This window comes from Prionailurus bengalensis, chromosome X, assembly GCF_016509475.1.
Source record: "Prionailurus bengalensis isolate Pbe53 chromosome X, Fcat_Pben_1.1_paternal_pri, whole genome shotgun sequence".
Lineage (NCBI taxonomy): Eukaryota > Metazoa > Chordata > Mammalia > Carnivora > Felidae > Prionailurus > Prionailurus bengalensis.
This window is the reverse complement of record NC_057361.1, coordinates 36,474,391-36,494,877: the sequence shown is the minus strand read 5'-3', so window position 1 is coordinate 36,494,877 and position 20,487 is coordinate 36,474,391. Positions and strand designations below refer to the sequence as shown.

The 20,487-nt window shown below is 38.9% G+C and overlaps 1 protein-coding gene across 4 annotated transcripts in view; it reads right to left on the bottom strand.

Annotated features, from left to right (window-relative positions):
• Window positions 1-366: 366 nt before the first annotated feature.
• Window positions 367-20,487, bottom strand: part of USP9X (ubiquitin specific peptidase 9 X-linked) — a 129,091-nt gene continuing 108,970 nt past the window's right edge. For all 4 annotated transcript variants that reach the window (XM_043570871.1, XM_043570872.1, XM_043570873.1 and 1 more), the window contains 13 exons: window positions 19,789-19,962; window positions 16,786-16,927; window positions 14,899-15,652; window positions 14,158-14,281; window positions 13,217-13,442; window positions 12,557-12,686; window positions 8,488-8,673; window positions 7,793-8,013; window positions 7,614-7,702; window positions 3,930-4,086; window positions 3,565-3,777; window positions 3,132-3,227; window positions 367-739 (listed from right to left, as the gene is read on the bottom strand). In XM_043570871.1, the coding sequence (XP_043426806.1) occupies window positions 602-739; window positions 3,132-3,227; window positions 3,565-3,777; window positions 3,930-4,086; window positions 7,614-7,702; window positions 7,793-8,013; window positions 8,488-8,673; window positions 12,557-12,686; window positions 13,217-13,442; window positions 14,158-14,281; window positions 14,899-15,652; window positions 16,786-16,927; window positions 19,789-19,962 (2,650 nt within the window). In that variant the 3' untranslated portion in view covers window positions 367-601. The remainder of the gene's footprint in view (window positions 740-3,131; window positions 3,228-3,564; window positions 3,778-3,929; window positions 4,087-7,613; window positions 7,703-7,792; window positions 8,014-8,487; window positions 8,674-12,556; window positions 12,687-13,216; window positions 13,443-14,157; window positions 14,282-14,898; window positions 15,653-16,785; window positions 16,928-19,788; window positions 19,963-20,487) is intronic.

The window sequence follows — 20,487 nt, the reverse complement described above, 5'->3', positions numbered from 1 at the left end:
TAAAAAGGCAATGAAAAAGATCTAGACACAATGTTACATCACCAATTTTCCACATCAACCAAATAATTTAAAGGTTACCAGCCTTACATTGCTCATAGTAAAACTGCCTCCAGTGGCAAAGAATGAACATGAAACGATTGGTGTGGTTGACATGGACGGGCTCTGGTTTGTTGTTGGTGGTGTATTTTTTGTTTTTTTTTGTAAAGGAATAGATCCAACTGCCATGAGGCAGGCAACACTGGTTGCAGAGTGCAATGGGTAGAACAAGAAAATTACCTTTTGTAGTTTTTGTAGATCTGTGAGTCTCCTCAAGAAAAGTTTCTTGCTTAAGAATTAACAGTCAAACATTAATATACTATATACACCTTTGCCATTTACACATTAGCATCAGGCCATTTATTACAAAACACTATACACTTTCCACTGCAGGCGGGTTATATATGGACAGCAAATTTCTGCAGATAAGACAGTGAATAAACTCTCCACTCCATGTTGATTAGGAATAGTTTTTCTAGTTTTAAATATTAGCCAGACACAGAAAAAGGTTGGACTGTAAGGCCTGGGTGCACAGTCTTGATGGAACCAGTTAAGTATGTGCATTTCACTGATCCTTCGTCTGAGGTGGGGACACTTCTTCACTGCCTTCGTAATTTTCTTGTGCTCGCTGGCCAGTTCTCTGAGGGTTGTTCATGTGATGTGCTGCTGGGCCTGTATATGGCTGTCCGTGCACATGGTTATTCTGAGAGGGGAGAAGAGATCTACGTTAAGACTTTTTCACATATTAAACTTTCAAAATCATGGGCTGAAAACATTTCTTTTATTCCTGGGACTTACAAAAAGTCAATATGCTGGGCCTAATGGTGAGGGGAAAAAAATGGTTTGGAAGAGAAAAACCCAGGGCCCCTGGGTGGCTCAGTCAGTTAACTGGCCGACTTCGGCTGAGGTCACGATCTCACGGTTTGTTGGCACGAGCTCCAAGTCGGGCTCTGTGCTGACAGCTGGGAGCCTGCTTCGGATTCTGTGTCTCCCTCACCCTCTGCCCCTCCCTTGCTTGTGTGTGCGCGCGCGCGCGCTCTCTCTCTCTCTCTCTCTCTCGAAAACGAGTAAACTTAAAAAAAAATTTTTTTAAACAAAAAAACACACACCACCTAAACTGCAACCCCCCGAGCCCCAAATAAAAGCAATGTAGGTCTGTCAAAGTTTTAGCTGAAGTGATTTTTAGTGCCCCAAATTATTTAGACCAAAGTCTGACAAATAAAGAGATTATAGCCTATTTATCGTCAAAAAACATTTACAAAAAATGATTTCTGAGCCAGAATACATCTATTCTGACTCTTCCAAGCACCTTGAAGCTTCTATAGGATAATGATGAATCTGATCACAGGACATCTGCATTAGCAGCGACCTTGAACACAGAATGGTGTCACTAAAAACAAGGCTAAAGATCTGGATTAACCAAGCATGAGTAATACAGGAGCTTTCTCAGGGCTGAGGAAAGGAACTTTCTTCCTCGTGAATTTGGTTTTGTAACGTTTTAAACCCATGAACCCTCATTTTTCTGTACATTCCCACCAACCAAGAAGATTTTAGATCTTTCTAGAATTTGGATTACAAAAATAAATATTATGAATATGCATTTTCTAACTATTCAGTATGCTTCTGTTTCCAGCCTGAAATATAGTCTGAAAATATAACTGGTTTCCAGACTAGCACCAAGCATCAATCACCTGGGGACATGTCAGAAATGTAGATTTTTCTGGTTCTACCCCAGAGCTAAAGGAATCAGAAGCTTGGGGTGGGGGCCCAGCAACCTGTGCTATAACAAGCCCAGCAGGGGGGCGCCTGGGGGGCTCAGTCGGTTAAGCGTCCGACTTCGGCTCAGGTCAGGATCTCACGGTCCGTGAGTTCGAGCCCTGCGTCGGGCTCTGTGCTGACAGCTCAGAGCCTGGAGCCTGCTTCGGATTCTGTGTCTCCCTCTCTCTCTGCCCCTCCCCCGTTCATGCTCTGTCTCTGTCTCAAAAATAAATAAATGTTCAAAAAAAAAATTTTTTTTTAACAAGCCCAGCAGGGGGTTTTGTTTTTTTTTTTAAAGATTTTATTTTTTAAAAGCTTATTTATTTTGAGAGAGAGAGCAGAGCTAGTAGGGGAAGGGCAGAGACAGGAAGAGACAATCCCAAGTAGGGTCCCTGCTGCTAGTGCAGAGCTCCACAGCACAGGCCTCACATAGGGCTCAATGACCTTAAGACCTTGATATCATGACCTGAGCCGAAATCAAGGGTCAGACGCTCAACCTACTGAGCCACCCAGGCGTCCCACCTCTGACCAAGGGGGGAAATTTTTTTTTTTTTTTAATGTACTTATTTTGAGAGGGAGAACAGAAGTGGGGAAGGAGCAGAGAGAGCAGGGGACAAAGGATCTGAAGCAGGCTCTGTCCTGACAGCAGAGGCAGAAGAGAGCCTGATGTGGGGCTTGAACCCTTGAATCACAAGATCATGACCTGGGCTGAAGTCAGACAGACACTTAACTGGCGAGCAATCTAGGTGCTCCCAGGGGAAAAATTTTTGATGTTTGTTCAAGTTTGAGCATCACTGCCTCAAAAGATGTGAATTAGTCACATCTGGTTTTAGAAGGAAAAGTTCTCGTTTAGAAAATTTCATCATTTAAATGTTATTTAGCTACTGATCTTATAGGAAATTTTATGGAAATCGGTCAAATCCTTGGTATTTTTTAAACAGTTGTTACTGTCATTGAAGTCTTGGTTAAGCTAAGTAACCAAGAACAATTTCCTTCATTGCCACATCTTAAATGTCTTTGGAATCCATTTGTAGTCTCTAACAGGAAATGTCATAATCCCTTTTAGTAAGTATCATTTTATGTGGACATCAATTGTCACACAGTTTTAGTAACATAGGAGTACAAAGAAGGGCACATATTTGACCAGGAAAACACAACAGGGAGGAGCTGAAACACATCATACTGTGACCCTGTCCCAACGATTATTCTTTTGATCATGCCCTAAAGGTAGTCTGGTCTTTACTCCTTTGCAGTCACAACAAAAAATTTAGTCATCCTTTAAATAAAGCATAAAAGTAGGTTCTAGGGATGAAAACAAAAACCGGCCCCCCATTTACCTGTTGATACTGAGATCCAGGTGAGTGGGGGTACAACGGGGCATCTTCAGGTGGAGGCGACTCATGCTCATCAGGGGCATCTTGGTCGTCCGGCTCCTAATTTTAAAAATTTAAAGATAAAAATAAACTTGAATCTGCCTACATAATTGTTTTTTTTCTAGTTGAAATAAAAACTTAACCTACAAAACGGACTCACAACTTTCCTTTTACTGAAGAGCAACAAATGTAAAGCAGATGAAAAAACCTGATTTGGATTCTCTGAGAGAGACTACATTTCAGGCAATTTCAGAAATTTCTCTAGAAGGCGGCTCCCCTCATTAACTGAAGACTACACTGGCCTATAAAGGAAAAAATTGCTTTCTTTCATTTCTATCTGCTATACACTTGTGGCTCTTTTTTCTTTCTTTTGTTCTTTTTTTTTTTTTTTTTTTACCTCCTCTGGACAGAGTTCACAAGCTTTTGCAAGTGTCATCCTGGCACTATGTGATCTCTCCAAGAAATAACCATTTGATGTTTCATTGCTTTGCACTGGAGGAGACCAGTTGTTGTAAGTGTATTGAGGATTGCCAGTATATGGTCGTCTTTCAAGTTCATCCCCAAGCCATTCCACTGCCCAGGTCCACTTTCTCTTAAGATCTCCGTTGCCCTTCAAAAGAAAATAAAACCATGTATGTAAAAGGCTCTGGAATATTTCTCAAAGTTAAAATTTAACTCCAAATTCCCACTATTCCTTTTTTTAAAAATGGAATCCCTAACTCGGATTCCAATTTGTACAAAACTGTAAGAAACAACCCTCACCTGCAGAATCTGGTAAGCAACAGGACAATTGCTAAAAAGAGCTACCATACATTTTATACACTGATATGCTCTTTTTTGATAGTGATTCTTCGAGCGCTGGATTGTGTCAAACAGCCCATCTCGGTCATCTGGGATTCCTTTAAGTGCATTATGAATTCTGAAAAAGAACCAAATATAAAAACCTGAAAGATCAAACAGCAGCTAACATTCCTTGAATGTACTAATGCTAGACAGCAGGTCATTACTGTCAAGGGGTACTGACAGGTTGAACGGCTTGCCCAAGATCAGGCAGCCACCTAGCAGTCTGTGCTCTTACCAACCTGTTACCAATCGAAAATGACTTTGTGATGTAATTCAAATACATTACTGGAAGTGAATTTAGGACACTAAGAGTAATACACACTTAAAGTTAACAACTAATGTTATAACTGCTGTACCTAAGAGTTTGCTTCAAGTCGGTCCCTTTTATAAAGCTGCATTACTTTAGGAAGTTAGAAATCAGTGACTGTGACACAGTGATATAATTTGGAAGTACAAAATGACCTTGAATTCTAATCATGAGGTGCTATACGACAAAGTAATTTTCACCAATACTACTACAATTTAGCTGATTTGCCAAAGATGGGTGATTTCATTTCAGTTTGTGCCAAGTCACAAAAGAACAATATACAGTCAATGATTTCTTGTTCTCCCCCCTACCTCAATAAGCAACTTAAAAAAATTATAGCGGCAAAAAAGCACCCTGTTTGTGTTAAAAACCTCACCCACCAGTAAACAAAATGGGGTGTATACACACTGTGGATTATTATTCAGCCTTAAAAAGGAATGAAATTAAGACACATGCTACAACCTGTTTGAGTCGTGAAGACATGAAGTAATGGGGAGTTATGGTTTAATAGGCACAGAGTTTCAGTTTGGGATGATAAAGTTCTAGAGATGGATAGTGGTAATGGTAACAGCATTATGAACAGAGTGAACGCCAATGAATTGTAACTTAAAAATGGTTAAAATGGTAAATCCTATGTTATGAATACTTTGCAGTTTAACTAAAAAAATAACAGTAAAATAAAAAATTTACCTTCCTGCAATTCTACTCTGAGAATTGAAAACAGAGGTTTAAAAAAAAAAACCACATATACAAATGTTCACCGTAGTATTCACAACAGCCAAAAGGTAGAAACTACCAAAAGTCTAACAATGGATGAATGAATAAAGAGTGTGGTATATCCGTACAATGGAGTGTTATTTGGCCATAAAAAGGAATGAAGTACCGATAGATGCTCTAACACAGAAGACCTTGAAAACATTATGCCAAGTGAAAGAAACCAGACACAAAAGGACATTTTATAGGATTCCATTTATATGAAGCACACAGGCAAATCCAGAGACAGAAAGCAGGTTAGTCGTTACTGGGGGATGGGGGGTAATAGGGAGTGACTGCTTAATTGCATATGGGGTTTCCTTTTGGAATAAAAATGTTTTGGAATTAGATAGTCGTAATGATTGTACAACACTGTGAATGTACTAAAACCCACTGAATTGTATACTTTAAACCAGTTAAAATGGTGAATTTAACCTCCATAAAGAAACACTACCTGTATAGTCAGGAATTACAAAAAAAAAACAAAAAACCTTACATAAACCATAAATTTTACTTAGTAGAATGTTTCCAAATAAAAACGCAAGTTTGGTTTTTGTTTTTGCATTACATGCATTCCTGAAATCTTTTGTTTGGAAATCATGACTTCAGCAATTTTGCAAGGTTTAATAATTTCAGACTAATCAATCATGTACAGGCTTCTTGCTGTTTAATCTGAAACACTTCAGTGTATACTGTTTTTGCCTTCAGTTTTTTCAAGTGATAATGAAGTATAAGGCATTATTTCTACCACATCACATCTTCTTCCCATTAGTATTAACTGCTCTCAAATGCTGTTTTGATCAATATTATCTTTGCCTGCTTTATTCCCCAATGCCTGCTAGTGCCAGGCACATGGTAGACAGATACTCCGTAAATATTCATACACTGCTTACCGAATGAACTCAAAGCTCATCACTATGAGAAAATTATTTTCAAGCTTGGGCCAGTGATTCATAGTAATAATACCTTACTAATCTCATTACACAAAACTCAACTGTCCATATTTATTCCAGCACACGTGCCTTTCCCATTCCTGCTTGCTTCAATAACTCAAGAGAACTAAGATGTAACCAACTCTTTTAAAGCTATACATGCTTATGATATTTTTAAATGAAAAGAGTGAAAGATTCCATTAAAAACACCTTTTTTCAAAAAAAAATAAGTTTATTTATTTTGAGAGAGAGATATAGCACAGTGGGGTAAGGGGCAGAGAGAAAGACAGAATCCCAAGCAGGCTCCATGCTGTCATTGCAGAGCCCAATGCGGCGCTTGAATTCATGAACCTTGAGATCATGACGTGAGCTAAAGAGTCCAATGCCTAACCAACTGTGCCACCCGAGTGCCCCCCATTAAAAACAATTCTTAAGAAAAATGTCAAATCCTAGAATCCTGCTGAGAAGGGTACTGGACAGTGCTCAAAATACACGGTTATAGTTTTGGAACTACTGATTTTTTTTGTCTCCTGAAAACTGATTTTTGGTTTAATGCTATTTTTACAAACAGTAATATGACTTGAATCTACGATGGTAATTTTGGAGATAATCTGGAAATATGGATTCATGAATTCTGGCATTTGCAATCCCCACTAAGACTCAAAATTGTAATTTCTCTTTAAGTGTTTTGTTATAGAACTTGTTTTCAAGTTGCTGTTTTAATTATTATATTGACAGATAGGAGGCGGTCCATTATATAGATTTTGAACTGTTTCTGTCAACTAATTCCATACTTCACCATCATCTGTATAATTCTTGGGATTAAAGATAATACATTAAACTTTAGGACAGAAAGAACAAACGGAGGAATTCTGGAGAAAGCCTGAGGGGATAGTTATGCTGGATAACCTCAGTTAAAAAAAAAAAAAAGAAGGGGGCACCTCGGTGGCTCAGTCAGTGGAGTGACCGACTCTTGGTTTCGGCTCAAGTCATGGTCTCACAGTTTCGTGCATTTGAGCCCCATGTCGGGCTCTGCGCTGGCAGTGTGGAGCCTGCTTGGGATTCTCTCTGCCCCTCCCCTGCTCTCTTCTCTCAAAATAAGGAAATAAACTTAAAAAAAAAAAAAAAAAAAAAAAGCACACTTTAAAAAAGGTTACGTATAGATTGGTTGACACGAACACAACCAGAGGCTTGCAGGAAGCCAACCCCGTATTTCCCCCAGGAGCACTGGTTCAGCACTCCCCCATTCAGTGTTCACAGCAACTTTAGAATATGTAACTACCATGAATAATGAGAACTCACTGTGCTTAACTTACCTAAGGACTATTTTTAGATAACCAAATGTTACCTTACCTCATGTGACTAATTTTAAAAGAACCCTAGCATGTCATTAATGAAATTAACATATTTACCAAAAGCTTATGCTAGTTTTCCTTAATTAAAAAAAAATTTGACAGCTAGTGGTAAGCATGCAACACGGGCAACTTTTTATTCACTCTTAAGCTTTTAAGAGGACACATTTATTAGATCTCCAGGAGGTATTAAAAAAAAAAGTGCTGCTGGCAATTTCAGTTAGTCTAAAAGTTGGGCAAGTAAAAAAGAGGATCAAACCTGTGAGTCTGCCAGGAGTCCTCAATCAGTAAGATTTGCAAAAGCAGATCCAAATAGGGCCGGAGTTCGTAAGTGTAGGAATATGCAACCTAAAATCAGGAAAGACACGGTGCGATAACTTGTTTAAAGGAATGACAAATGACAAATTATAGAGACGTATGAATGTTTATTTTCCTAACCTGCCAGAGAAGTTCACTGAGGACAGTAGATGAGAACTGAGGATTCTCCCAGCAGCAAAAACGAAGCAATTTGACAGTTTCCTCCGAGTTACTGCAGTCCTCGATGATTTTCTTCACATAACTTGTTCTCACAAACAAAATATCTGCCACATTCTGCTGAATTGGCATTATAGGTTGTGATAAATTAGGATCACCAAAAGGATTGGGAAGAGGAGGATTACCTAGAATACAGATTTGTCATCAATGAAAAACGAATAGGCTTCTCCACAATAATCTACAGGTTTCGCCACAGAAAACAGCTTATGAAGTTTGTATTTTCAAAAAGTAACATTTTAAATCAATATTCCTAAGTACAATGAAACAATGAAGAAAGGAGTATCAGGCATTACAATAACCAGATAGACCAAGATGATAAGATGCAAACTTTAAATGCCAACACTGCCATTTTCCTGTATAAAAAGTTAATTCGTAAACTACTTCATAAGGTATCAACCTCAGTAGCAAGTAGACAAAGATCCCCTTTAAACATGTGAAAAAGGTATAGAACCCAAAATATTACAAAATATTCCAAAGCACAGATAGTCGGACTCTTGTTTTTATAAACATCTTCAGAATTAAAAGTAATTAACTGGGCACTACATATGGCCAGCAGTATATTTAAAACCCAATGTAAAGAATGGGGCATTTGATTTTACCATTGATTGAAGACTGCATTCTTGAAGAGACATTGCAACAGCGGATCAGCTGTGACACTACCGAGTACAGTTTGCCTAATTCAGCATACTGGTACTTGATTGGAGGACCTGGACCTTCATCTAAAGATACGAGCATAAAGGTAGCAGGTACATTCAATTTCAGAAGTTGTGTCTTCTCTGCCACACCTACAGTGAAAGACGAAGAAGCGGGAAGAATTACAAAAGAGAAAAGAATTCAGATGGTAAGGGCTTCGTAATAACAGTAGCTACATAAAATATTTTTTTAATAATTTTTATAATCACGAGACCACTCTTAGCACTCAGAGAATTATTTAACCAAACAGAAAAGCTATGTCACATAATTGGATTTAAGTTTTAAGATGGTGAAATAAAGACCAGGACATTCCAGTCAAACCAGGCATAAAGAAAACGACCACCTTCTATGGCCTGAGCATCTAGGGGGACTAACCTACAGTGCCATCCTCATCGTTAGGGAGGATGACGAAAACTAAGTGAGAAACAAGAATTCTTATGTAAACTGCCTCTCCAATTTCTTCCACAGCTAAGCTGCTTGAAAACCATGCCTAAATTTGGTTTCTTCCCCCTTTCTTGGAGCAAAGCTAAGGAATAGTTCTAAACTGTAACTACTTCCTCTCCTACTTGGATTCCTCTCACATTTGCTTTCAACCTCCTCTCCTCGGTCTCATTTGTGAGTCCTCCTTCCTCTGTCTCTGAAAAATCAATGTGCCTCAAAGTTCCCACACGAGGCTATCTTCTCCCTCTGTATGCTTTTCCTGAATGATCAAACCCACACTAATGGCTTCATGTTCCAGCTATTTTCACCCAGAGGATTCCAGAAGACTTACAGACAAATATCTTAAGTATTCTACTGAATAATGAACATCACTATTTGGGTATCCAATAGGCTCAAACTCAATTTGCCCAAACTGAACGTTCACTCCCCTTATCCATGTCTTTCCAGTCCCCCCCCCCCCCCCCCCCCCCCCCCCCCCCGCCATACATGGCCCCCACTATCTATTCAGTTGGAATCCTGGGCAAATTTTTAAAATATAACTTATTGTCAAATTGGTTTCCAAATAACACCCAGTGCTCATCCCAACAAGGGCTCTCCTCAATGCCCAACACCCACCTTCCCCTCTCTCCCAGCCCCCATCAACCCTCAGTCCGTTCTCACTATCCAAGAGTCTCTTATGGGTTGCCTCCCTCCCTCTCTGTAACTGTTTTTTCCCCCTTCCCCTCCCCCATGGTCTTCTGTTAAGTTTGTCAAGATCCACATGAGTGAAAACATGGTATCTGTCTTTCTCTTATTTCACTTAGCACAATACCCTCTAGTTCCATCCACGTTGCTGCAAATGCCCAGATTTCATTCTTTCTCATTGCCAAGTAGTATTCCATTGTATATATAAACCACATCTTCTTTATCCACTCGCCAATTGATGGACATTTGGGCTCTTTCCATAATTTGGCTATTATTGAAAGTGCTGCTAGGAATACTGGGGTACATGTGTCCCTATATGCATCAGCACTCCTATATCCCTTGGGTAAATTCCCAACTGGCATCACTCTTAACATCTCTTCTGTGTTCCCCTCTCCTTAATATCCAATCATTGATTTCTACTGACTTTGCAAAGTACCAGAATCTGTCCACTTGGATCCCACCCACTCCACTGTCCGTTCCCCAGTACAGGCCACAACGATCTTCTGCTATAGATCATTTTAACAATCTATAGTCTCATTTCCCTACAATCCATCCCACACTGTGGTCAGAATGATCTTTCTACAAGGTATGTCCTTTAAAAACTCTTACCATGGTTCATCAATGCCCTTAGGATTTAGTCCAGAATCCCTCACAAGGCTTGCCACAATAGCCTGATCAGAGAATCCTGTCCAGTGCTCCTGCCATCACCACCTTAGATCAATTCTAGACTGAATAACTTTCACCTCATCCAAACTGAGTTTATGCCAAGTCTCTGCATCTGCTGTTCACTCTGGATGGAAAACTCAGCAACCAATTCCCACATCAACCTCTCCATTAAGTCCCCTAAACTCCCCAAATCTGATCTGGTAACCCTGTGATATACTACCACAGCACTTTGTACTTTCCCTATTATAACCATTAACATACTTTATGGCAGTTATCTTTCTATTTGCTTCTATACCCCATTAGACAAGACACTTTTTTTAATTGTCACATTCCAAAAGGTATAATGAATACAGGTGCACAATCCCTTATCTGAAATCCTGAGATTCAAAAAGCTCTTATCATAAATATAAACAAAATTATTTCATAAAGTTGGGTGCCAAAATGTGTTTGCTGGGAAAAGCTAGCCTGAAGTGACAAGAGGCTATTTCTAGTCTTCATTTATCCCCACGAATTAACACTATTCGTGTTTTATTGTAGAAATATTAATGTGTATGTTTATAAGGTGCTGTCTTGGATCCTGCTATAGGGATGTTACATAATGCGTGATATATATACCGCCTTACCGTTCTTAAATCTAAATAATTCTGAACCCGAAAGCATATGTGGTCTTAAGAATTTCATGTTAAAGTTTACGGATCTGTATTTTAGCAGGGAAATTTTAATTACATTATGGACCAATGATGTATGGTTTGTGAATAGGCAATACCTAAAAAAGAGAGTTGAACAAAATAGGATTTTTGTGAATGCCTAAATTTGATATTTCATAGTTTGAAATAGATTCCACTTGCTTGTTTGTGTCATAAATACTCTCTCCCTTCTCAACTACAAATAACCAAGCATCTCTAGTATGGAGAGATAAAGGAAAAAACCAATTACAGAGACAAAAAGTAGAATGTTGCTTATGTTAAAAGAGCCAGAGATCAACTGGTGATCAGTAGGTTCACATACAAAACAAACATGGAATGACAGGGATGTTTGATTATTTCTGGAACTTAATTTTGGATATATGTTTTTTTTTTCTTTTAAACTTTTTTTAATTTTTTTTTTTTCAACGTTTATTTACTTTTGGGACAGAGAGAGACAGAGCATGAACGGCCGAGGGGCAGAGAGAGAGGGAGACACAGAATCGGAAACAGGCTCCAGGCTCTGAGCCATCAGCCCAGAGCCCGACGCGGGGCTCGAACTCACGGACCGCGAGATCGTGACCTGGCTGAAGTCGGACGCCTAACTGACTGCGCCACCCAGGCGCCCCTTTTCTTTTAAACTTTTAAAGAAGTTATTTAAAAAATCACCTAAGTCTTTGAATCAGTTCCCAATCTGGCCAAATATTATCATCGCTAAGATTCTAATTGGAATGTCTCAATAAATCATTTGGGGATCAGTGCACTAACACTTGGTCGGTAAGAAATTTTTATAATTTTAGGGGCACCTGGCTGGCTCAGCCAGAAGAGCATGCGACTCTTGACCTCAACCATAGGAAATTTACCTCATACAAAGCCAATTAACAAACACCAAAATGACAATGGAAGGATTTTTGAATATTTCTCATTATTCGTTCAACATTTACTGAGGCTAGTGCACAGTTTTGCAATCGAGTTGGGGAGAAACACCAAAATTTGAATACAATCAAAAACAACAGAGACTAAATATAAGATAGGATAACATACTTTTAAGGTAAGTATTATTGAATCAGGTGATGTTAAAAAGGTTGCTTTGAAAAGTCTTGTTAAACAGAGATAATAACATAAATAGGGTAACAGAACATTTATGTTATCTCTAACTTTAATTTACTCTATTTCAACAAAAACTTACGTACAGAGTAAGTCCTTTCCCCAAACCTGGGTGACTATTCACAACCCTCTGGGGACTTTTTGAAAAGGGGGATTCCTTGTGCTAGCTCTGAGAATTCAGATTCAGTTGGTGTGGGATGGGGCCTAGGAATCAGTATTTTCAAATCCAGACATAAAAATATGACTAAGACACAGATCCTGACCTGTGTCTATTGCAGAGATACACATAAATAAAGTACAAAGTGAAAAGTGCAGTAAAGAAGGTCTCATTACTTGGCTTAAAAGACTCTGCCAGTTAAAAGATTAAAACAATTATAAAACCTTAAATTCTTACCTAAATTGGCATACATTACAAACAGATTGAAATACTGCTGCAAATGACGCCCATGCTCTGAAACTTCCCTTCTCAAGAGATTTAGAACTGCCCTCAGTAGGTGATCGCTCAGGCTTAAGTTGTCATAAGCCTGTAAAGGATAAAACATTGGCTATTTTTCAGTGACAAGATATAGGTACAATGTACTTCTATTTGCATAAAAAAGGGATACACGTGCACGTGCACTCACACACGTGTGTTCACACAGTAAGTTCAATCCAGGCAGAAATTTCTGGAAGGAACAATCACACAAGAGACGATTAAAAAGGGATGCTTCTTAGGAAAGGGAATGAAGATCTGAGGTAGAGTTCATTATAGAGCCTTCCATGCTGTTTTAATTTTTAATAAATGCAAGTCCGTTAAAAAAAAAGAAACTTTAGAAATAACCTACATAACAATACGTATAATTAAGCCACTGTTTGTAACTGAATGAACAGTCAATAATTGCTATTCATTGCTGCGAAGTACCTTTAATGGAACTCCTAGACATCAGTGGTATGGTGTGTGTGCACACACATTTGTTAGGCAAACATATGAAACAGATGTACATATACTTGTGACTTCAACTTCCAGGAAAGAGTTGTAAGCATTTAATCATTAGAAAGAAAACCCGGCAATTACCTGACTAGAAGGTCCAGGAGATGCGAAAGGTGAAGGACACGGCCCATCTTGCAAGGAAAAATGTGCAATAAAAACTATAAGTTTTGCAAATGCACCCCTCACTTCTGCACTAGGGCACTCCAGAAGATATTCAGAAAAGCGATTTGAAACATTAAAAAGGACATTGTGAGCAAACCAAAATCGTACATTCTTGCTGTGACGAAGGAGAATACACAATGCATCATACCTAAGACAAAACACAAAAATCTATGAATACCAATTCAATGATGTGTCTCATATATAGTACAGATTTGGGTCTTTATGAACCCAATAAAAATCAAAGACCTTCTTTTACTACTGGAGGGAGAGAACCAGCAACGGTTGCTTCCAGTACCAATATGAAAATGACAGAGGATTACTACAACTTGGTCTATTCTCACAAAGTGACAACACAGAGAAATGAAAGCTACAAATTCATTACCAAACCATTCCTAGGTTTGATGACAAAAACAATCCCTCCCCCAACCTTCCCTTGACATCTTACCACTAGATGAACACATAAAAATCGTTAAATCGAGGTATTATAATGGCCTCTATACTTTCACAGTTGTAATTTAGGAGACTCATTTTATTTATGTTTTTAATCTATGGCAGAATTTAATCTAGGGAAGCTAAAACTAGTAATTTCTTCATTAAATAGCTTAGACTTTCAAGCATCATCCTGTAATATTTTGTACAGGGATGTCAAAGATATGACACAAGAGAACATAAGCAAAAGCCAGCTTCTGAACAATAAAAAGGCCACATAATTATTTTAGTATGATTTCTCTCACTACTGCTACCAAGAGTTTTTGTATTCTGCATTCTAGATCTGAAACAACATTATCATGATTTGAAAAAAATAAAGCCATATATTAAAGAACCAAACTAAGTATAATAGGAATGAAAACCCAAAGTAATACCAATCACTGGCAGAGCCACGGACTATTTTCTTGGTGTGAAATCCTGTGGTAAAAAGGAACCTAGCAGCAAGCTGAATACTAATCATAGTGATTTCTTCTGCTTCAGGCAACAGGTGATCTTGCCCTATAAAAAAATGCAGATACGTTAAAAACAAACAAGCAAATTTCTATGTCTAAGCTCCATTTTCAAACAAGTCTGCATTTCCATTGATTTCCAGAAGTCTTAACTTTGCAAACTGCACCCCACCCGGCTACTTATGAAATTCTTACTTCAGTAAAGGGTATTTCAAACTAATGCTGGAGTCAAAACCAAATTGGTATAATAAACAAAAGCTCCTCTCTTTCCAAATAGCAAGAAAATACATGCTGCTCAAAGGTAACTCATCTGAAACATGGCTTCAAAGTAGCCCAAAGTAAAAATGCAAATGTGTTGACGCCTGTAGGAAATCCTGCAAGTAAATTAAGAGTTCTGCTTCATCACTAAGAAGGTAAATTCTTTTTTAAATGAAAGCTTACTTCTTAAAAATACTTATTTTTGAGAAAGTGCATATGTGTAAAACAGGGGGAGGGGCAGAGGACGAGAGGGAGACACAGAATCTGAAGCAGGCTCCACCCTCTGAGCTGTCAGTGCAGAGCCCAACGCAGGGCTTGAACTGTGAGATCATGACCTGAGCCGAAGTCGGACGCTTAACTGACTGAGCCATTTGGGCACCCCTAAGAAGCTAAATTCTTGATACTCACCTGGTGGAGGATTTAAGTAAACACCATTACATGTAAGGAGTTTTTTCATGAACTGAAAATATTCCAAACTGTACTGCATTCGGTTATGCATGAATTGCACGTTCTGCTTCCGCACACTTCTCTCAATGGCTGATGGCATAATAATTTGATGGGGTCTTGTGGTGATAGCAAGCTCGGATATGTATCTTATCAACTCATCACCCTGGTCTATGGTATCCAGTCGTTCGTAAAAAAGTATGTAAGCATTCCACCACCTTTTCTGGCGCCTGTATGACATGCGCTTCATCATGTGATCAAACACTTCTCCCATGTACTCTCCACCAAAACACTGGTTTTTCATTTCTTCGTCGTCGTCCATTTTACACTCTGTTACATCACCGTCATCAAATTTATACCAGCGATTTCTCTCGCCATCTCCACCATTCCTTTGAATAATATACGAATAATAATGTCCCCCACTCGCTTGACCACTGTGCACCAGCACACCCACGAGTCTGTATTTCGTGCTTCCTGCCGTCTCACTCTCAGACTGCTCATTCTGTTGTATCAGCTGACTCTCTGGGTTTACGTTATCTCCTTCCAGCTTTGCGACACCTGCAACTGTGTAAGGCTCCATGTCCAGCTCGCGAGGAAATTCAAAGTAATCATTGAACTTGATTGCACATTCTCTTTCCCAGTCATAGTCGAATCGTTTCAGTTGGATGGCAAGAACAGGAGGTAATTTTTTAATTAGCAAGCGCTTTACGGTATCAACCTAAAATAAACAGAGCAAGTTACTAGATGTTCTTTTATAATCCGCTGCAAAAAAAAAAAAAACCTAGAAAATTATAGCATTAAATTATCTTTAAGACAAATCTGAGGTTATAAATGAAAACACATGCCAATGAATATAATCAAGGTGATTCTGTCAACACTGGGCATTTCAAAAAATGCTAACACTAATATGGAAATAGCTGATGCCACTTGTTACAAATTGCAAACAGTAGTGAGGCAGACATTACTCACTGCCTGCCTGGCTTCTATATTGTCACTGCCATCTAATCATCATTACTTGTTTGACACTTATTCCAATGAAGGTGTGCTTTGTTTTGAGCCAACTGAAGAAATGTAATAGCAGCTAGTATTTACTGGGCCATTAAGTGCCAGATAGTATGCTCAGTACTGCCTGAGCAGTAGCACGTTTAATCTTAACAGCCCACCAGACAGGAACGACTGAATGGGAGTGGGGAGAGTGGGGAGGGGATCAGGAGCAGCACAGAGATGGTGTCACTTGCCTCAAGCCTCAGAGCGTGGGTGACAGGCAGTGTGGTTTTTACAGTTCTCGTCTCCACCTCTAGACTGTAGGATCTCCTTAGGTGGTGTGCAAATGTCAAAACAATACAGGTGACTGGGACGTGAGAAAATTTGGGAGCCCGGAAAGATACACATTGTAAGTGCCCAGAGATAAAACTTTATTAGGTGGGCCTAAAAATCTGATGTGACCAAATTAATGAAGGTTTCAGTAAACTTCTTGGTCCTTACAATAACTAGATATGATAGGAGAAATGTTTTCCCACCAGCTCTATAGCTTTGAGGGGTTCAATCGCAGTTTGGCTGGACATGGATGGAAAGAGTATGTGGAACTCCAAGAAGACAATGTGGTATTAAACTATTATGATTTCTAAAATGTTCACTCTCACCCATTTCCCTAGCCCTTCTGGCACTAGTTTCTCTCAATCTTGTATCCCTTAAAAACCTTTATATCAGTTATCTTAACTACCTTCTGTTACCACCCTAACAAAGCAGGGTAGGGAATAAAAAGAGGGTGAACTCTGATGACAAAAGCAATCGACTTTCAAATCCATTAATGGTAATCATAATTACTTTAAAAACCTGGATAAGTCATACCTTTTTATTGCATTTTTCACAATGATATGCATTTGCACCTTCTAATAAATCTCCTTTGACATACTGTTCCAAAGAATCAAGAAGATTTTGGTGATTTCTGATGTCTACATTCAAAGTCGTAAAAGATTCTTCACACTCGTATCTAAAGGTATCATTTAAGAAATAATCAAAAAGGATTTCTTAGTTTTCTAAACATTTTTAGTTACAGACTTAATGAAAACTAAATTTGTGATACTTGTAACATGAAACCCGTAAGTCACAGAAAATTAGCAATAAAGGACATGTTTTTGGGTCACTTATCCAGTGTTGGGCACCACATTAAGTTGTTTATACACTATCTATGCACCAGGTTCTTGGTCTTCATGACAAACCTGCACCATCTCCATTTCAGAGATGAACAGGGGTTCAGAAAGGTTAATCTGGTCAAGATGACTAGGCAAAACGGTTTTGAAGCCGGTCTGTCTAGCTTCACAGCTTAAAGTCTTTACAGTCTACTGGGCTGCTTCCACCGTCACCTGTTTAGGTGGTTAAATACATGCCAAGACCAAAGCATGAATTCATCAACATCTGGAAACATCGGGAAAGGTCAACTATCAGAGATAGAATCTCACCGTGTGGAAATTTTCTACTAAGGGGATTTTCAGATTTCTGAGGAGACACATTCCATAAATTCAGAACATGGGATGTGGGGAATACACTCTCAACCATCAAATTCATTCGACAAATATATTCAAAGTGCCTTTGATAAAAGTACTCTGGAATAGCCACTGTTGAAGACAGTCCCTTATATTTAGGGCTTTTCAGTTTAGTTAGGGGAAAAAAGGTAGACAAAGGTATTTTTAAGTGGCACAAATGGAATATGAAGTAGATATTAAGCGTACTGCTACTTATTATAATGAACGAACAACCCATAAAAGAGAAAAAAGGAGTCAAAACTTATGACTTCACTTAAAAAAAGTAGGGCACTTGAAGATGAGAAGCCAGCAACATTTTTCTATAAAAAGTAATGATTACAAGCTTTTCTTGGGCCATGAGGTCTCTGTGACTGTGCTGTTACAGGGAAAGCAGCCGGAGATCAGGTAAAGAGATGGGTATGTTCCAATAACCCTTTATAAAAACAGATGCAAGGCTGGATTTGACCTATGGTGCACAATTTGTTAACCTGTGATCTACACAAATAATACTCTAAAACAGACAGACTTGGGATTCTTTATATAACCTTCTGGCATGTACTAATAACAAGACTAGCTTAGTTGTGGAGCAGATACCTGAACTTTAGGGATCTTACCTATGATCATGCTCTCTGGACATTTTCACTTAGCAAAGAAAAGCAATAATATCCAAATAACTTTGAAAACATAACAAAACCAAGTTTAAAACAAACCAAGAAGGACTGATTAGAATAAATGACGAAAAAGGTGGCTATTTTAAAAACAAAAGGTTAAAATGACAGTTTTATTGCCCACGTAATGCAAAAGGTCTTCCAAAAGGACCAAGAGTTGTCCAGGCTACATGAACAATACATGGGTCTTGTTCTGAGTGAACGGTTTAACCTCACAGAAACTTCTCATTACCTCTCCACCAATCATTTCCCTTTGACCAAAATTATGAAGCACTCCCACCAGCCATATACACAAACACTGTATATAATAATGTTTGGGCTTGTAGAAAACACTGTCTTACTGTGATATTTTGGTGAGAAGTGATATGAAAGCAACATTAATCAATAACATGCAAGAGAAGTTCCGAAGTAAAACTTCCATGTGACAGGGATAAATGTGTACCTGCAAGAGTGAACTGTAACAGTCGTTTAACTATTTTCAGTAAGAGACCTTAATTTCCCTTTTAAGTCAAAAACACAATTTGTTCAGTCAACTCTTGCTTTGTTTTCTACTGGAAACATACTTTAAGGATATTCACACCATAATCAATGCTGTTTTATTTTTTAATTTTTAAATGTTTGTTTATTTTGAGAGAGACAGAGCACAAGCAGGGGAGGGCCAGAGACAGAAACCCAAGCAGTTTCTGCACTGTCAGCACAGAGCCTGACTGATGTAGGGCTTGATGTCATGAACCATGAGATCATGATCTGAGCCCAAATCAAGAGTTGGACGCTTAACCAACTTATCCACCCAGGTACCCCACCATAATCAATGCTATTTTAAAAATTAGGGGTGTCTGAGTGGCTCAGTTGGTTAAAGTGTCCAACTTCAGCTCAGGTCACAATCTCACGGGCTGTGAGTTCCAGTCCTGCGTCCGGCTCTGTGCTGACAGCTCAGAGCCCGGAGCCTGCTTCGGATTCTGTGTCTCCCTCTCTCTCTGCCCCTCCCCCACTCACGCTCTCTTTCTCTCAAAAATAAACATTTAAAAATTTTTTTTAAAAATTAGTATTTCACTTACAGAGGAAATAGTACTCCATGCCTGTCATTTCCTAAGCTTACTTACTTTAATTCTAACATAAAGGACAAATTTATTTATTTATTTATTTATTTATTTTTTAAAATTTTTTTTTTCAACGTTTATTTATTTTTGGGAGAGAGAGAGACAGAGCATGAACGGGGGAGGGGCAGAGAGAGAGGGAGACACAGAATCGGAAACAGGCTCCAGGCTCTGAGCCATCAGCCCAGAGCCTGACGCGGGGCTCGAACTCACGGACCGCGAGATCGTGACCTGGCTGAAGTCGGAAGTTTAACCGACTGAGCCACCCAGGCGCCCCAAGGACAAATTTATAAGTAACACCTGTAGCTACATGCAAAATGTTATTTGATTTCCCCAGGAATGACCACACATAAAACAAAAGGAACCAAAAACCTCCATGAAGCCACCACCGCCACCACCACCACCACACACAAAATCGAAACCCACAATAGTGAGGTACCCACACTGCAATTCATCCAGTCTGAGGCATATAAATTGGTGGCATACTCCACTCTTGTACATAATCAAGGTTTTATTTTCGTTAGTAAATCAACAGTACAATTTAAATAGATAATCGCCACTTACCTATGTGGGCAGCCCTGGCAAATCTTCTGGTCAGCAAAAGAACCTCCTAAGACTTTACTTAGCATAGCTGGATGTCCTAAGGCTTTCAAAGCTTCATCTAAACTATCCACCAATGAATTAAAAAATTCTAAAGCGTCATGCTGTTCGCGCAGATTAACAGGTTCACCCCAAAGCCTAAGAAATAAATGGAATAAAACATGTAACATGTCATACTCTAACAACATATGCAATCTTTTTTCACGGGAAAAGAAGGGATACACCACAAATGACAATACATAAATACATTTTCCCCCCTCAACTACAGAAGTAGAAAAAAAAAATAAACGCTCTTTATGTATAGAGTGTAGTGAGAGAGAAACTGAGGCTCAGAGTGAAAGTGCACTCAAGTGCAAGAGGAGTTACTGTAAACTGCCAGTGTGGCCGACAGGTATGACAGGATCCAACAAAGCTGGCTGCTTCAGGTAACATGGTGAGTGCATTCATTCTGATTCTACTTGAAGACAGCATGTGGTGGATCTCACTCTTAGGTAGAGGTTATAAATTACTATTTCTTCCATTTTGCTTAAATTTCATGTTATAGGTACAGTGCGAAGATTAATTTACTTTTTGAAAAAAATGTTTATTTTTGAGAGAGAGCATGAGAGAATGAGTGGGGGAGGGACAGAGGATCCAAAGCAGGCTCTGAGCTGACAGCAGAGA